This window comes from Musca autumnalis, unplaced genomic scaffold, assembly GCF_047663935.1.
Source record: "Musca autumnalis isolate F117 unplaced genomic scaffold, ASM4766393v1 scaffold_1, whole genome shotgun sequence".
NCBI classification, from domain to species: domain Eukaryota; kingdom Metazoa; phylum Arthropoda; class Insecta; order Diptera; family Muscidae; genus Musca; species Musca autumnalis.
The window spans coordinates 206853400-206873530 of record NW_027411644.1 but is presented as its reverse complement, the minus strand read 5'-3'; the positions used below and the strand labels follow the sequence as shown (position 1 = coordinate 206873530).

At 37.6% G+C, this 20131-nt stretch overlaps 2 protein-coding genes across 17 annotated transcripts in view; one reads left to right on the top strand and one right to left on the bottom strand.

Moving 5' to 3' along the window:
* Gycbeta100B (guanylate cyclase soluble subunit beta-1-like) overlaps positions 1–20131 on the bottom strand; it is a 649167-nt gene that overhangs the window by 441642 nt on the left and 187394 nt on the right. The gene's annotated exons all lie outside the window — the stretch shown is intronic.
* On the top strand, positions 2338–18133 carry LOC141391058 (adhesion G-protein coupled receptor G6-like). Its single transcript, XM_073963977.1, has 2 exons — positions 2338–3664; positions 16855–18133. The coding sequence occupies exons 1-2, from the start codon at positions 2935–2937 to the stop codon at positions 17910–17912; spliced, it is 1788 nt and encodes a 595-aa protein (XP_073820078.1). The 5' UTR covers positions 2338–2934; the 3' UTR covers positions 17913–18133.

Genomic DNA, 20131 nt, shown 5'->3' with positions numbered 1-20131 from the left:
GTATGCCGAAATTCATATCTCGACGAGATAAAGCGATTTAGCGATGCGTGTCCGTCCATTAAAAATTGTAAACAAGCTTGAGACCGCAATTATGGACCGATTGTAACGAATTTGTTAAGGAGGTTGGGTTAGGGCAAGAATAGAAATTATTAGTTTTTGGTGATGATCGTGAAATGTTCAGGGAATAAAATGCGGCTTTGTAGGTCAAAATAATAACCCGCAAAATTTTAAACATAGTTTGAGTTTATGATGAAGATTTCAATAACGTAGCGGTTAAACAACGGAAGTAGTAGTACTACATAAGTGGGTTTCATTACATTTTAGTTTGTGTGACCTAAATTTTCCTTTCCTGCTGCAAAAATGTCTTTGTCATGCTAGATAACTTTTTGGTTTTGGTCATAAGTATTATACATTACATCTCTGAATTTGATAATTAAATTTTTTTCACAATTATTGAAAAGAAGTTCCGTGGAGAGCGATTGTCCAGGGATAGTGGTATAGGGTATCCCATGGTCGGCTCCGTCCGACTATAGACTTTTCTTACTTGTTTAGATTATATTCGATAATTTAGGCATTTGGGGTATCCAAGGTCTAATTATTCCATTTTAATTAAGACTATTTTATGGTGGAGGGTATAAAAAGTTCGGCCCGGCCGAACTTAACGTTTTTTACTTGTTTTTATTGTGTTTTATTCAGTGTTCCTCAAAATAGTTTATGCATCAGTCTTTCTTAGAAAGTATTTTATTTTCAAAAACCACGGGAGATAAGCGTGTTCTGTTTTTTATACCCTCAGCCTTTAGGCTAAGGAGGGTATATACACTTTGATACGATGAAAATGTGCCTCATCGAAATAATGGTTTTAGACCCCAAGTATGTTGGGACGAAATGTGTTTCAGACAATTTGGAGTCGATCTAGCCATGTCCGTCCGTCTGTCTGTCCTGCTGGCTGGAGCGCACGATAACTCTCGAACGGATGAACCGATTCGGTTCAAATTTTGGCTTTCGTAATATTTTGACCAAACTTAATTTAAGTTCGAAGATGAACTACATCGGTCCACTCCTTCCGGTACCTCCCCCACAAATGTTCGGAAAGTTTGTGCGCACGATAACTCTTGAAGGGAGTCACCGATTTGGTTCATACTTTGGACATCGTAAAGTGTGTACCAGACTTAGATAAGGTTTCAATATGGACTCAATCGGTCCACTCCTTCGGGTACCTCCCTTACAAAATTTCGGAAAAGTTCAGTTTAGGGTCATCTCTCGAATCGCTTTGATTTTTGTTTTAGCAACTTGTATTCACTGCCCTCCATACGACGGTACATGTTTCATCAGGGGCAAGTCCATACTTCCTGAGAAAATAGCATGAAAGTTGCAAAAAAAAACCCCTATGACACCGTGTGAGGTGGTTGGAGCGCAAGATAACTCTCGAACGGATCTGCCGATTCGGTCCAAAATATGGCTTTAGTAATATTTTGTCCAAACATAGTTTAAGTTTGAAGATAAGCCAGATCGGTCCATTCCTGCAGGTACCTCCCCCACAAAAGTTCAAAAATGTTCGTACGGTAACTTTGAAGGGAGTGGCCGAATTGGTCTACACTTTACACATCCTAATATATCTACCAGATATAGATCAGGTTCAAATATGGACTATATTTGTCCACTCCATCCGGTACCTCCTTCACAAAATTTCGGATAAGTTCACTTTAAGACCTAATGCCGAATCACTTTGATTTTTGTTGAATCAACTTGCTTTCGCTGCCTCAATTACGATGGTAAAAGTTTTTTAGGGGCAATCCATACATACTTCTTGAGCAAACAGCCCGAAGAGTGTGTAGAAACCCCCTATTGCACCATATGTTGTGCCTGGAGATCCACTTCCATAACGGTCAATGTCGATCCATTCCTTTTAGTATCTCCTCCGCAAAACTTTTGATCATTAATCCTAATCAACATTTTTGTCGGTTCAAACGCCCAACATTTTTAAAACCCCCTAAATACAGACGTATTTTGGGAAAAAATTGTTTCAATATACACAAGCTGAGGGTATATCTAGGTCGGCAAAACCGACTGATACTTTTTTACTTGTTTTTTCATCTGTGTAGGATGTCTTAATTTGATGTCGGCAATGCCGCTAGGGGGGTTTAACTGTCTGCTATCGGCGGTTTTTTACCACAATACCATACCGCACCACACAGTGCATATGCAACCAGAATCTGATTCATATGTCTATTTTTTAAACAGATTCGAGTTTGTGGTTTATTACCGCAACAAAATAATTATTTATGTTAATGTCTTGAGTTAAGAAAAATAATAAACAAATGTTGTGTTCTATCAATGAGTTAGTCTTTCGTGGAGAGCAGTCCAGTTAAAGTGGAAATAGAACATAAATAATAAAAATGATAATTGGTACACTGATTGGCATATTGATGTGCCATCTAATAACACTGAGCGGGGCTGAAGAATTTTGCGAACAAAATATGCATGAAGCCACCTTCTACAATGCATCCGTGGAATTGCGCACGCTGGTAATTTGGTTTCCAACACCCATTGGATCACATAATACATTAAATCTGTGTTCTTTGACAACTGGCAAGACAGTAGAGAGAAGTTGTTTTCGCAATGGATCGGGTGGTGTATGGATGATGGTATTATTAACGATCTGTCACTGATGTACTGCAATACAATACACAACAACTGTTTGCCTGAAAAATTCGAACAAAAATATATTATGAAAAACAAAATTTCCAAAACACTCACAAACTACTGGCCAGCTGGAAAATTGGTGCAGTTGTTAGTACTGAGGAACCTTGTTTGCTTCCAAGTGGTTTTCAATTAACAAGGCAATGTGTTTATAATCCAGAACTTCACAATGCCGAATGGTCGCCGGGCAATTTCAGCGATGTAACCTGTTTACATGACATCGAGAACAGTATTATGACCTACGATCTTTACAAGTTGAATAATGAAGTTGCCAAGAAAAACGGAACCCTAAGTGAAGAAGATGCCCTGAATACCACCACAAAATTGTGTGAAATTTTAAACACCACCAACATTGATCGCATTCCAGCTGATCTTCAAATAACCACACACATCTTACAAACCATAACGCAACACAACAAACAACCGGAGTTATTGCCAAATGTTTTAAAGATTGCCAATAATCTTATGAGTAGTTCGGCGGGCATTATAATGGCTTCCAATAAAATAGGCACCACAAAAATTCTCATCAAAACCGTTGAAGAATATCTGGATAATATTACGCCCACGATAATGCCAACTACCGACAATTGTAGTAAGCTAAGAAATGGGGTGATCGTTAAATCAGAAGATCAGATAACTGTATTCTACATAAATGCATTGTGTACGAATATTTCGGGTGTTGCAATTTACCAAAAATCTGTTCAACCTACTGTCAGAATGATGTATGACGCATTAACGAAATCTTATTATCGTTATTTGTATATGAATCAATCGTTGGATGAATTGATACAAGAATCAAATATTGAAGCTGCTGTTCATTTGCCTGAGAACTTGTGGAAATCGAATAGTAAATTGGGAACGGTGAAAATTTCCTTATATCATCGCAATGAAATTTTTATGGATGAGCATGCCAGTGTTCAGCCAAATAGTTTGGTGCTGAAAGTTACTGTACCGGAATATAAAGGTAAGTTTCTTTTGAGTTTTGAAATAGTTTAATATAGTTTAATTCTCAATGGTTCGAAAAATATGAGCCTGACAAAATAATACGATTTTACATTAGGTCCATAACAGTGAAAGTGCATGTGATAGCGAAAAACGTCGAAACACTTAACCTATCTTTTTAAGCTGCAGTGTCAGAATACACTGTTGCAACACTGAAAATGCAAACAACTTCTAGTGGACATTTTCAGAAATTGCATATTGAGACTTGAAAACCTCTAGTTGGGTTTGGTGTTTTTAGATCGTGTTTGGATCTTATGGCCTCATCTATACCGGGCAAAAAAGACCCTTGTTTTCATTGATGCGGGCTTTATCTCAGAAACTAATAAGAATTTTGGTTTACGGTCATCAGCAATACTGTAGTCCTAAAGTAGTAGAACTTAAGTGTCAATCGACGAACTACGGAATATTTTAGATATATTAAAAATTTGAGACAGTAAATGAGGGTACCTCTTCGGGTACCTCTCACACAAAAGTTCGGAAAAGTTCAGTTTAGGACCTGCTCTCGAATCGCTTTGATTTTTGATGTAACAACTATTCACCGCCCCCCATACGACAGTGCAAGTTCCATTTGTGGCAAGTCCATACTTTCTGAGAAAATATCCTGAAAAGTGCAAAAAAAAAACCCTATGACACCGTGTTTAGTGGTTGGTGCGCAAAATAACTCTTGAACGGATATGCAAACTCGGTTCAAAATTTGACCTTCGTAATATTTCGTCCAAACTTCGTATAAGTTCGAAGATAAGCCATATCGGTCCACACCTTCAGGTACCTCCCCCACAAAAGTTCAAAAATGTTCGGAAAAATTGTGCGCACGATAACTCTTGAAGGGAGTGACCGATTTAGCCCATACTTTACACATACAAATAAATATAAATAAATATATCCCTTGAATGGGGCAACCAAATTTATCCAAACGTTGGATCTCCTAATATTTTGTCCAACTTTAGTTTAACTCCTAAAATGACCGATATCGATCTCTTATGTTACCTCCCCCACAAAAGTTCAACAGTTGTGTCGATCTGTCCGTAGATGAAAGTTTTAATTCACATAGGCTGAGGTTATATCTCTGTCGGCAAAGCCGACTGATACCTTTTTACTGGTTTTTCCAAATATTTTCTTCCTGTTCTTACCTACAAGTTTGCTGCGGATGTCATGGAAAGATTCGTATTGGATTCAATGGTATAGACCCGATTTGCTTCAAAAAGTCAATATTTAACCATGTTTAGATAGGGCTAAAATCCAAACCCCATCTAACAAACCAAAACCCAAAGATTCAATTATAAGCTATTTTTAAAGGGTTCTGATAGAGTATCCTAGTAGTGAAAAAAATTAAATTGTCAAACTTCCTAATTTTATATACATTTCATAATATTGTCTTTAATATCTTTGATTTTTATACCCTACACCACTATGTGGGGAGGGTATTATAAGTTGGTTTTGGCCAAAAAGTTTGTAACGCATCGAAATAATGGTCGTAGACCCATACTTATATATACCAAAATGAATGTCTCGACGAGCTGAGTCGATCTGGCTATGTGTGTCCATCCGTCAGTCCGTCCGTCCGTCTGTCCGTCCTGTCCATCTAAACCTTGTAATCACGCTACAGGTCGCAATTTTGATCGGTTTGATTGATTTTGGTGATGGTCGGATAATATTTAGGGGTCGGAATGGGCAAAAAACTTATGTGGATAAAAAGACAACGTTTTTTTCCAAAGCGAATATCTCAGCTTTTATACGGGGTATACCAAAAGCAGAACCTGACGATAAAAGTAGAAAATATCGCCTTTCTAATGATGTAAAGTAGGTTCTCGTAGGTGATCAAACAACGAAGATATCACAATAGTCGCAAATAAAACCAAATTTTCATTTTTGCAATATTAATTATAATGACGAATATCACAGCTTTGGCTGGGGACTTTCCAAAAGCAAAGCCTGGCTGTGAAAGTAGAAGATCCCATCTTTACAATGATGTAAACTAGGTCGGCGTAGGTGACCAAATAACGGAGATATCGCAATAGTAGTTAATACATCCCATTTTTTCCACTTTTTTGGAAATCACGCTACAGCTCTCAATTTTGATCGGATCGTCACGAAATTTTGAGGGTTAATGGGGGTTACACAGATGAAGAAGCCTATTGATTTTGGTGATGGTCGGATAATATTTAGGGGTCGTAATGGGCAAAAACTTATTTGGAGAAAAAGACAATGTTTTTTTCCAAAGCGAATATCTCAGCTTCAATATGGGGTATACCAAAAGCAGAACCTGGCCATGAAAGTAAAAAATCCCATCATTACAATGATGTAAAGCAGGTTGGCGTAGGTATCCAAATAACGGAGATATCGCAATAGTCGGTAATACATCCCATTTTTCCACTTTTTTGTAAATCACGCTACAGGTCGCAATTTTAATTATATCGTCACGAATTTTGGGTGTTATTGGGGGTTCCACAGAGGAAAAAACCTTTTGATTTTTGATAATGGTCGGATATTATTCAGGGGTCGGAATGTGACAAAAAAAATATTTGGAAAAAAGGCCAACGTTTTATTTCAAAGTTAATATCTCCCTTCTGTAGGAGGTATATCGAAAGCAAAACCTGGAAAGGAAAGTAGAAAATAGCACCTTTACAACGACTACGAAATTTTGATCGGATCCTCACGAAATTTTGGGGGTTGATGATTCTTTCTAACACAGAAAGAAGCCTATTGATGGTTGGCATACATCCCACTTTTCCAATTTTTTATTTGGGTTGTAATGTCGATGCACTTAAATGCGGTTCAAAAAAATTGACCTGTGTTAATGAAGACATTCAGAGCAAAGGCGCTAAGCTATCCCAATTTTAATATTTTTGAATTTTATTAGTCAAAAGCTTATGAACAGGGGTAGTGGTGTAGGGTATCACATAGTTGGCCCCGACCCGACTATAGCCTTAGCTCACTTGTTTATTTTAGAAATATATTTCCTAAATTGGTTATACCAGGGCTGCTATATAAGTTTCTGTCCTAATAATGAAAACGCGAATATTTATTATCAAAAATGGTTTTATTGCTTTTGGTTTGTTTGTTTTTTTCCTCCTATTGTGGTACCTCCAAAACATTTTTCCAACGCTTCAACATCATCTTCTGGCGACAATAATCATCGTCCATCAACCATCGTCTTTTCTTGTTCGTTTTTCGAACAAGACTTCAGGCATACAAACCGGTGGTCATTTGCTTCAGTGGATTTGGCTAGTCTTCGCAGTCCCACACGGTCGATTGTTGTTTCGTTCTCATACGCATATATACGAGTACATCCCTGATTAGTAACCTGTAACGATCTTCTGAATAGACAGCGGAATCCTATGCAAATGCATATATGGTTACGATGGTCGTAGAGAAAATCTGATTAGACAGAAACTGGTTTTTTTAGAAAAGAAAACAAACTAGGCCCAGAAATTTTTTGCATATTTTGCATATTTTGACATATTTGCATAAAATGAGCATATGCAAAACCATATTCAAGGATATGTGGCCTAAGAATCCCACCGAAATGTCTGCAATTTGGTATTAAGTCTTCGTTGGGGGTATAAAACTTTCCACCTGAAATTTGTGAGTACAGTTCCACGTCTTCATACAACCTATAGCGCGGCACCTCCCGATTTTCGGTATTTTGAAGGTTGTGGCCTTAATATCCCACCGAAATAAACGAAATTTGGTATTTAGTCTTCTTTGAGGGTATAACACTTTCGACCTGAACTTTGTCGGTGTAGATCTCCGTCATGATATAGCTCCCATAGAACAGTACCTCCCGATTTCCGGTATTTTGAAGATTGTGCCCTCAGTATCCCACCGAAATGACCGACATTTGGTATAAAGTCTTCGTTGGGGGTATAAAACTTTCCACCTGAAATTTGTGGGTACATGTCCACGTTTTCATATAACCCCCATAGTGCGGTACCTCCCGATTTTCGGTATTTTTAAGGTTGTGGCCTCAATATCACTCCGAAATGGCTGAAATTTGGTATTAATTCTTCCTTGAGGGTATAAGAAAATTCATCTGAAAATTATCTGTATGGGTCCACGTTTTCATGTAGCCCCCACACAACGGTACCTCCCGATTTCCAGTATTTTGATGGTTGTGGCCTCAATATCCCTCCGAAATGGCTGAAATTTGTTATTAAGTCTTCTTTTAGGGTATAAAATAATCCGTCTGAAATTTGTCGGTATAGGTCCACGTCTTCACATAGCCCCCATAGAACGGTTCCTCCCGATTTCCGGTATTTTGAAGGTTGTGGCACAGAAAAAATTTTGTTTTTTTTTTTGCATATGCAAAATTTATGCATTTTGCATATGTCATATGTTTCGATTGCGGTTCAATCAGAAGCCAAAAATATGCCCAGTCCCAAAATTTGACATGAACCGGACCAAAAATAGTGGTTGCATAAAATTCCGCTGTCTACTTCTGAAGCATTGCGAACATATATTTTCAACATTTCTTTGCACCAATTGACACGAGCCTTTTTTGAGCGATTGTAAAATTGTGCTCCGCGTACGTAAACCCGTACTGAGTACGTTTATGCAAAAAATGTTAAACCTTCCAATGGAGGTGTTAAATGGCGTCTGGCAACACGTGGTATTGCATAAGCCAGAGACTTATATGCAAGCCCTCGTTGTTGGATCCTTTTTTGCTGAGATATCAATTATCAAGCAAGGAGTCGCGTTAAGGAAATTGTAAGGTACATATTACGGGACTAAGCTAAGACTTGCGCAATGGATTTTCTATAATTTGAGGTTTTGTGTTTCCAGTGGTTAGAAACATTTTCTCATAAAACTGATTATAGAAGACCCCTTTAGAAGGATTTTTACCTGTAGAAGACCATTTTGAGGGGCTTCTACTTCTGCAAGACCCTTTCAGACGGGTATACAATATATAGAAGGCACCATTCTAGTAGCTTTTTCCTAAGAAGACACCTTAGAGAATTTTATACTTACGGGAGACCCCTTCAAAGGGGATTCTATCTATAGAACACACCTTTGGAGACAAGTATTCCTATAGAATACCCACTTGTATAGGCTCCTACCTCAGAAGATCCCTTTAGAGGGGTTTCTACCAAAGAAGACGGAAGACGCTTTCAGGGATTCTTTCTGAAGAAGACCCTTTCATGTGGTATTCTATATAGAAGACACATATGGAGTCGTATCTTCCTATAGAGTATCCACTTGTATGGACTTCTACCTTTGACCACCGAATTGGCTTAATTAGTAGAGACTCCTTTATATGGGCTTCTACTTATGGAAGACCACTTCAGAAGGGCTTCTTTCTAAAGAAGACCCCTGCACAAGGGATTCTATCTAAAAAATACACCTATGAAGTCATGTCTTAATAAAGAGTAACCACTTTCATATAGAAAACCCCTTTAGAGGGGTTTCTGCCAAAGAAGACCCTTTGGGGAGGATTCTATTTATGGAAGATCCCTTGGATAAATTATATCGCTTTAAGTTGGCTTTTGCCTGTAGTCCCTTTAGATGAGTGCTGCATCTATAGAAGATCCCTTTCTAGCACTTTCCTCTTACAGAAGAATCATTTAGAGGGATTTCTATCCATAGAAGACACAGTTAGAGGGGCTTCCCCTTAGGACCCTAAAATGGTAGGCCCCTTTAGAGGGTCTTCCACTTTTGAGTACACTTTTAGTGGAATTCTACCTATAGGCTCCCTCCCTTCAACGAGGCTTACATGTATATATACAGAACACTCCTAGAAAGACCTCTACCTATAGCAGACCCTTTTATAGGGACTTCTGCGTATGGAAGCCGCCATTAGAAGGGCTTCTTTCTACCTATAACAGACCCCCCGTGTTGGGGCTTCTATGTATAGAAGATCTCTTTAAGGGGGACACCCCTTTTTATACCCTCAGCATTTATGCTAACGAGGGTATATACACTTTCATACGGGCAAAATGTGCCTCATCGAAATAATGGTTTTAGACCCCAAGTATGTTTGGACGAAATCTGTTTCAGACAATTTGGAGTCGATTTAGCAATGTCCGTCCGTCTGTCTGTCTGTCTGTCTGGTGCGCACGATAACTCTCGAACGGATCAACCGATTCGATTGGGTATTGTAATATGTTGCCTTAACTTAGTTTAAGTTCGAATATGGGCCATATTGGTCCTCTCCTTCGGTTACCACCCCACCAAAAGTTCAAAAATGTTCGGAAAATTTGTGCGCAAGTTTCATCAGGGGCAAACCCATATTTCCTTACAAAATAGCCTAAAAGTTACAAAAACCCCTATGACACCGTGTGTAGTTGTTGGAGCGCAAGATAACTCTCGAACGGATCTGCCGATTCGGTACAACATTTGGCCTTAGTTATATTTGGTTCAAGCTTAGTTTAAGTCCGAAGATAAGCCATATCGGTCCACTCCTTCAGGTAACTCCCAACAAAAGTTTAAAAATGTTCGGAAAAATGGTGCGCACGACAACTCTTGGAGGGAGTGACCGATTTGGTCTATACTTTACACATCCTAATATATCTACCTGGTGTATCTCAGGTTTGAATATGGACTATATTTGTCCACTAATTCGGGTACCTCCCACACAAAATTTCGGATAAGTTCACTTTAAGACCTGCTCTCCAATCATTTTGATTTTTGTTGAAGAAACTTGCATTCACTGATCCCCTGTATGATGGTACAAGTTTCTTCAGGGGCAAGTAAATACTTCCTGAGAAAATAGCCCGAAAGTTGTAAAATTCCTATGGCACCATGTGTAGTGGCTGGAGCGCACTATAGTACTCGAACTGGTCAACCGATTTGGTCCGAAATTTGGCCTTCGTCATATTTTGAAACTAAGGTTCAGTTCGAAGATGGGCAATGCCGGTCCACTTCCAATACTTCCCCCAAAATGTAAAAAATGTCACTGAAATGGTATCCACGATACATTTTCTTGAACGGGGTAACCAATTTGGTCCAAACTTTGGATGTTCTAATATTTTGTCCAAATTTAGTTTAACTTCTAAAATGACCCATTTTGGTACTCTCCCTAAGGTACCTCCTGCAATTGCAGTTTAGGGTCTGTTCGAAGATCCTTTGGAAATGTATATCGATGCAATTCGTTGTGGTCCTGTTTACAGCGATATTATGTTTTCCGTGGACAAGTTCATGCTTCCTGGCATACTAGTCCAAATATTATACGACGACCCACTGAAATGACTAGTGGGTGCGATATCTACCGAAAAGGTATGACTGCCAAAATAATATCCACTTTCGGTCCATTCCTTCAAGTACTTCCTCCGCAACACTTTTGAACTTTAATCATAATCCACATTTTTGTGTGTAAGTTCATATGTTCAAAAAGGGCCACACAATTCTGAAAAGACCCTATATATATTTGATCAGTCTGTAGATGAAAGTTTCAACTCACATAGGCTGAGGGTATATCTCTGTCGGCAAAGCCGACTGATACTTTTTTACTTGTTAAAGAACATTCAAATTTCAGAAGATCCCTTTAAAGGGCCATTTACTTATAAAAGACAATTTCGGAGGGTGTTCTAAATTAAAAGAAATTCTACCTATAAAAACCCCTTTAAAGAGGCTTCTAACTACAAAAGATCCCTTGGGTGAGAAGCACCTGTAGAACATCCATTTAAAAGGACGCTTATTTAAAGAAAGAACTTCTACTTATGGAAGATCCCTTTAAATGAGTTTTTAGTTATGGAAGATCCTTATAGAGAAGCGCATAGCTACAGAATACCCATTTTAGGGAGCTTCTCCTTATTGATTATCCCTTTAAAGGAGTTTATACTTACAAAAGACCCCTTTAAAAGGGTTTTTACTTATACAAGACCCCTTCAGATGGCGTTCCAACTTTGGACGACGCCTACAATGGGGTTTGTACCCTTTAAAGGGACTTATATCTACAGAAGACATCTTTATCTTAAGAAAACCTCTTTAAAGTGGCTTCTAGGTATGGAAGCCTCTTTAGTAGAGCATATTTGTACCCATGGAAGATCTCTTTAATGTAGCTTCCATTTATAGAAGTCCCACTAAAAGGCTTCTACTAATGAAATACCAATTTCAAAGGAGCTTCTATCTGCCGAATGTCCTTTTAGAACGGCTGCTATTTGTGCAAAACCCCTACTGAAAGTGTTTCAAATTGGAGGGAGCCTTTGGTGGGAATTTTACATATAAAACCCCTTTAAATAGACTTCAATTTACATTAAACCCCTTTAGAGCCGATTCTACCCCTACCCCTTTAGAGAGGATTTTACATACTGAAGACCCTTGTACCAGTCACTGAAATGACTAGTGGGTGCGATATCTACCGAAAAGATATGACTGCCAAAATAATATCCACTTTCGGTCCATTCCTTCAAGTACTTCCTCCGCAACACTTTTGAACTTTAATCATAATCCACATTTTTGTGTGTAAGTTCATATGTTCAAAAAGGGCCACAAAATTCTGAAAAGACCCTATATATACTTGATCAGTCTGTAGATGAAAGTTTCAATTCGCATAGGCTGAGGGTATATCTCTGTCGGCAAAGCCGACTGATACTTTTTTACTTGTTAAAGAACATTCAACTGACAGAAGATCCCTTTAAAGGGCCATTTACTTATAAAAGACAATTTCGGAGGGTGTTCTAAATTAAAAGAAATTCTACCTATAAAAACCCCTTTAAAGAGGCTTCTAACTACAAAAGATCCCTTGGGTGAGAAGCACCTGGAGAACATCCATTTAAAAGGACGCTTATTTAAAGAAGGGACTTCTACTTATGGAAGATCCCTTTAAATGAGTTTTTAGTTATGGAAGATCCTTATAGAGAAGCGTATAGCTACAGAATACCCATTTTAGGGAGCTTCTCCTTATGATTATCCCTTTAAAGGAGTTTCTACTTACAAAAGACCCCTTTAAAAGGGTTTTTACTTATACAAGACCCCTTCAGAGGGCGTTCCAACTTTGGACGACGCCTACAATGGGGTTTGTACCCTTTAAAGGGACTTATATCTACAGAAGACATCTTTATCTTAAGAAAACCTCTTTAAAGTGGCTTCTAGGTATGGAAGCCTCTTTAGTAGAGCATATTTCTACCCATGGAAGATCTCTTTAATGTAGCTTCCATTTATAGAAGTCCCACTAAAAGGCTTCTACTAATGAAATACCAATTTTAAAGGAGCTTCTATCTGCCGAATGTCCTTTTAGAACGGCTGCTATTTGTGCAAAACCCCTACTGAATATGTTTCAAATTGGAGGGAGCCTTTGGTGGGAATTTTACATATAAAACCCCTTTAAATAGACTTCAATTTACATTAAACCCCTTTAGAGCCGATTCTACCCCTACCCCTTTAGAGAGGATTTTACATACTGAAGACCCTTGTACCAGTCACAGCCAGCAATAATCAACAGACCATATATTTTTTAAAAACCTCCAAAAGGTCCCCAGATCTTATTTTCCCCCCCCTCTTCTATTAGAACCTACTACATTAAAATCTATCATAGATTTGATGTACAGCTCCCATATAACCGTACCACCCGCATCCAGGTATTTTGCAGGTTTTAGTTTTTTAATGACGATGTAGGGTATTATTGGCATATTCATTCCGTTCGAATTACATCGAAATATTTATCGGATACCCTATATATATATATATATATATATATATATATATATATATATATATATATATATATATATATATATATATATATATATATATATATATATATATATTATATATACATAATTGTTCCACAAACATCCCATACGGGACAAGGGAGACTTCTCTCATATCAATGAGTGCACCCCGATTCATATTAGCTCAATGATATGGGACCTACAGTTTATCGCCGATTCCGAACGGCGTGTCTTAAGACACCACTTTGTAGAGAAGTTTTACATGGCTGAAATACTCAGGAAATGTCGCCAACATTACTGAGGGGTATTTTGTCACCGTTGAAAATTTTGATGTTGACTGCCCGGGGAATCGAACCCACGACCTTCAGCGTGCAATGCGGGTGTGCATACCATTGCACCACGGTGGCGCCCATCGGAGACCCTATAAAGTATATAAAATCTTGATCAGCATATAATTCCATCCGTCTGCCTGTTGAAATCAAGATACAGTTCGTAATATTTAAGATAGTGTTTTATAATTTGGCGCAGCAGTAGGTATTATTCGTACGAAGCTTTGGTATTTAATTTATTGGTCCACGCTTTAATATAGCCCCCATAGAACAGTATTCCCGATTTTCGGTACTTTGAAGGTGTTGCCGCCTTTATTACACCGAAATAGCTGAAACCTGTATTTTAGTCTCCGTCACAGATACAACACTTTCCACCACAAATTTGTCTGTACAAGTCCACGTTTTGATATAGACCTCATAGAACGATACCTCCCGGTATTCGGTATTTTAAAGGTTTTAACTTCATTATCAAACCGAACTGGCTTCAAATTCGTATCTAGTTTTCTCTAGGGCTACAAAACTTTTCCCCAGAAATTCATCAGCATAGGTCCACGTTTCGATATAGCCCCCGTGGAATGGTGCCTGCCTATTTTCGGTATTTTACACTGAAAAGGAATTGGAATTAAATCCTCCTTGGGGACTTTCTCTCCCCATAGAACGATAATCTCGATTTTCAGTATTTTAAAGCGTTTAGCCTCATTATCACATGGAAATGGCTGAAAATTGGTATTCCTCAGAAATTTGTCAGTACAGATCTAGGTTTTGATATAGTTCTCATAGAGCGGTACCTCCCGTTGAATTGGCTGAAATTTGGTATTTAGTTTTCGATATGGAAATACAATATTCCTACAAGGGGATTGTGGATATAGATGTTCAAATGTAGCCACCATATAAGAGGTAAGCCCGATTTTAAGATTTTTGCTCATTTGTATACCCTCCACCATATTTAAATTTGTCATTCCGTTTGTAACACATCGAAATATTCATAGGAGACCCTATAAAGTATATACATATATTCTTGATCAGGATAAAATTCTATGTCGATATAACCATGTCTGTCCGTCCGCCAGTCCGTCTGTCCGTCCGTCTGTTGAAATCAAGATACAGCTCGCAATTTTTAAGATAGAGCTTTGAAATTTGGTATAGAAGATTCTATTACTCATAGGATGTTTTATATTGTAAATGAGCTACATCGGTCCACGTTTTGATATAGCCCCCATAGAACGGTACCACCCAATTTTCGGTATTCTGAAGGTTTTAGTGTCATTATCACACCGAAAGGACTGAAATTTAGTACTTAGTCTGGTGGTACACAACTTTCCCCCAGAATTTTGTTGGTATTGGTCCACGCCTTCATATAGCCCCCATAGAACGGTACCTCCCGATATTCGGTATTTTGAAGGCATTTTCATTGAAATGACTGAAATTTTGTGTGCAGTCTACTTTGGGGATACTAAACTTTCTACCCGAAATTTGTCGGTATAAGTCTACGCCTTCATATAGCCCATATAGAGGGTACCTCCCGATATTCGGTATTTTGAACGTTGTGGCCACGATAAACCACCGAAATGGCAGAAATATGGTATTAAGCCTTCGTTGAGGTTATTTAACTTTCCACCAGAAATTTGTCTGTACAGGTCCACGCCTTCGTATAGCCACCATAGCGCGGTACCTTCCAATTTTTCTGTAATTTCAAGGTTGCAGCTAAAATAACCCACCGAAATGGCAGAAATTTGGTATTTAGTATCAGTTGGAGGTATTGAACTTTCCTCCTTGGATTTATCGGTATAGATTCACGGATTTTGCATGTTGTGGCCTCAATTTCCCCCTGAAAAGGCTGAAATTTGGTACTTAGTCTACGTTGGGGGTGTAAAACTGTCCACCTGAAATTTGTCGGTATAGAGCCACGTCTTCATATAGCCAACATAGAATGGTACCTCCCGTTTTTCGGTATTTTGAAGGTTATGGCCTCAATACCTACACCGAAATGGCTGAAATTTGATATTTAGTCTTCGTTGATGGCATACAACTTTCCACCAGAAATTTGTTGGTACAGGTCCACGCCATCATATAGCCCCCATAGAGCGGTACCTCCCGATTTTCCGTATTTTGAAGGTTGTGGCCGAAATGGCAGATATTTGGTATTTAGTCTTCGTTGGGGGTATTAAACTTTCCTCTCTGAATTTATCGGTATAGGTCCACTCCTTCATATAAATCCCATTAAACGATACCACCCGATTTTCGGTATTTTGAAGATTGTTGCCACAACAACAAACCGAAATGGTACCTCTCGATTTTGGTTATTCTGTAGGTTGTGACGTCAAATTTGTTATTTTGTATTCCATGGGGTTATAAAATATTCCAGAAGAAGGCTTTAGCCACAATATCTTACCGCAATATCGGAAATTTGGTATTTAGTCTTTTTTTGAGTCTAAAAACTTTCTGCCAGAAATTTGTCGGTATAGATCGACATTTTGGTATAGCCCCCATAGAACGGTACCTCCTAATTTCGGTAGTTTGAAGCTAAGTCCCAATTTACATTAGGCGAGTTTACTTGCGGCAATTGTCAGTTTTATGGAGAGAGAGGTGAGGCATATGGTAACCCTTTGCCTCTCAGCCCCCTCTCTCACCTACAAACTGACAATTGCCGCAAGTAAACTCACCTAATGTAAATTGGGACTTAGCCACATTGTTTTGCCGAAATTGTTGAAATTTTACTTCAATACAAATCGTGGTGGAGGGGGTAACAAGTTCGGCCCGGCCGAACTCAACGCCCTTCTTACTTATTAGAATTTTAGCTTAGCTTATTAGAAATTTAGCTTAGGGTCAGGAAATTTATCTACGAAAAGTTTGAGTCAAATGTCTACATTTTAGTGGACACGGTTCCTCACGATTTCAGTTACTGGTAGGACTTTGGCTTCATTTTCCCTTCGAAATGGCTCAAATTAAAAGTTTAATGTTTTTAGTGCTTAAAACCCTATCCACAAAATTATAGGCATTCTGGTACGTAGGTCCCGACTGAAAGTGCTGTAATTTCGTACACCCAGTTCTTAGATTGCAAGGTAATTGACACAGCCTGATAAAGATTTAGAATAATGGCGTATTTCACATTTGAACTCAGGGATCTATACGGGAAAGCAGTGAATTTAAATTCAATTATATACATATTGCATTTTTTGTCTACCATTTTAATGTTTAATAATATTTCTTTTTAGAATTACCAGAAAATGTGTCGTTAATATTTCGCGATCATCATCCACAGGCTGATAAGGAAAATAAAACAAGCACGGCAAGACATCAATGTGGTCAGTGGAATTATAAAGCATGGAATTATGATAACGAAGGCGATACAACAACAATAGCAAATAATAAAAATCTAATTTTATGTAAAACCAGAAGTACAGTATCGTTTGGAGCTCTTGTTGGCCTGAGTCAATTCACCGCATCAAATAATTTATTTGTGTTGCGTACACTCATGGAATACACCATGGATATTATCTCAATTGTGGGTTGTTGTCTATCGCTGTTTGGTTTGCTGTGCATTTGGATAACAGCTATATGCTATAAGAAATGGCGTATGCAAGCATCAAACAAGCTCCTGCTTAATATATCTGTCGTTTTAACTTTACTTATGGCCTATTTCTTATTTATTAATATACCAGATACCCGAACATCGATGATTAATCCAGCTACTCCCCAATATTGTATTGCCGAGGGAGCCTTCCTTCAATATATTATTTTGGTGTTATTCTTTTGGATGTTCTTCCTTGCCATATTGCAATACAAACGTTATGTTGTTGTTGTTGGCGTAGATGATGTTCAATATTATTTTGCTCAAATTACAATAGCAGCATGGTGTTTACCCATTGTACCCACAGCTTTGGTATTATATTTCGATAGTACGGCATACATACCAGCACCACCACCACCTGGTAATGATGATTATGGTATTAATTATCCCATTTGCTATTTGAAGGGACTCAGTTTGTATTTGTCGCTACTTTTACCAATTGCCATAATAAGCATTGCAAACCTGGTTGTCTTCGTATGTATCCTAGTCAGTGTCAATAATTCGTTAAACAGAAAATTAACAAAACGGGATAGGAATATGATTTATGTACAACTCCGTTTATCTATTTTATTGTTCTTCCTGCTGGGTATATCATGGGTATTTGGATTGTTGGCCCATTTGGATCAAAGTGGCGTATTGGCATTTTATTCTGTATCACAGCAACGTTACAGGGTTTCGTGCTGTTCATATATTTTGTGGTGATCGATAAGAACGTTCGTTTTTCGTGGATGTCCCTCTATTGTTGCGGCAAAGAATATGTATTGACGGAGAATTATTCATCACGAGGATCGTCGTTTACACATACACGCTCATCTAACAATGGATCTACTAAATGAGGGTTGTAAAAATTGGAGCTATTTAATTTAATTTGTTATATTATTTGTTACTATATAAAACTATGTTTGTTATATATTTAAAAAAAATATAATTTGTATTTCTTCCCTATATTTGGGTACCTTTGTGTGTGTCATTTGTTATCAGTGCACCCATACATAGATTTTATGAATGCTCGGAATTTCACATAATTTAATGTACATTATAACATATCGCGGAAAGAGGCCATTCGAATGCAAGAAGTGATGATTTAGCATTTTAAATTGCTGAAATTTGAAAATTTTTCGTTATTTATCCCTGTTGTTTTTTTATAATCGCCATAAAAGCTCTTATCCCTGTACTTCTTTTTATTGAAGTAAATTCACATGCTGGATTAGACAAGCATGTAATTCACCCATAAATGCCACAGTTATTTTACTGTCGTTTAAATCTCTTTATCATTTCGAAATTTATATGAAAACATATTTAAATATCTCCACACGCACTCACTTGGATGCCTTGATGCCACTTAAAAGTGTTTACAACTTTGCGAATCGCCACATATGCCGCTTATTCCAGGCACGCATTCATTGATGGCTTTTGGGATTTCCCAAGGAAATCACCAAAGGCACTACAATGATGCAAACACCTTTGCCACAGGCTTCGGCGAGGGATCTAATGTTGATTTAAATAGACATTTTGCTCGTTTATATTTATGGATTTATTTCCCGAAGCACTCACACACACACATACATAAAAATGTTATTACTACTGGTCTGTTAATGGGATTTTCATTCATTGGAGATATGTTTTCTCTATAAAAAAACAACAGACACACACATTCATACATTTATACATTTGTAACACACCAACAACCTTGGTGTCAATGAACATGATCTTGTATTGAAATAACTGCAATTTTATGGGTAATAAAATATTTAACACTCAATTTAAGACAACCGCATAAATACATATGTATGTGTGTTTGTGTAGTATGGGGAACCAATAATATATTTCGGTTTCTTAATGGTTGTTGGCACATGTAAGTAATAAATTGATGGACACATGTCGGAATTAATGCTCATATTTAACTCAAACAAGACTAAGTGTTGGACTAAGACCACTCTTAAAACAGAATTGGCCTTATGTGAAAACATTTACCACGCAATTGATCACGTTTACATAATATTTACTTCGTTTCATAATATCACATCATAACAACGTAATTTTGTACTTGTCAGGAATAATTTAGCTTGGCTCATATGGGGGATAAATGAAGTCAATGTACTAACTGGACTCTTTCAACTCAATTGTGGAAGATTGCTGCATTCTCTTTGAAGAAGAAGATTATTTAAGAAGAAGAGGATCATTTTGGAATATCCAATAGGTAGTTTTGGCTCTTCTATAGAGAGAACACCCTTTGAGGTCTTGTGTGAAAAGAAGACCTTATGAGATCCTTTGTGAAAAGATGATTTTTTGAGGTTCTCCAAAATAAAAGTAGTTTGAGTTTTTCTACAGTTTGAATACCTTTCGCGTCTTCTATGGAGAGAAGACGTATAGAAATAATTTATAGCGGTCTTTTATGCATAAAAAACTTTTAAAGATCTTCTGTAGAATAAAGAAATGTTGAGTCTTCTGCGGACTGAAAAAGAAATAATCTTTAGACAAAAGAAATATTGAAATATTCTATAAATGGAAGACGTTTTAAAGTCTTCTATAGAACTACAGTGTTTTGAGGTCTTCTAAACACAGATGATCCTAAAAGTCTTCTGTAGACGAAAGACCTTTTAATGTCTTCTATAGATAGGCGATCTTTTGAAATTTTTAATGGTAAAAAACATTTTGAGGTCTCCTATAGACAGAAGACTTTTTGAGGTCTTCTAAAGGCAGAAGATCTTTTGGAGGTACCCTGTAGATAGAATACATTTAAAGGCTTTCTTAACAAAAAAGACCTTTTGAGGTGTTTTGTCTTTATAGGCAGAAGACCCTTGGAGGACTTCTAAAGGGACATTTTGTGATCTTCTCTATAGACCTTTTAAGGCATTCTAGAGACAGAAGATCTTTTGATGTCTCCTATAGAGAAATTTTGAGGTATTCTATAGGCAAAG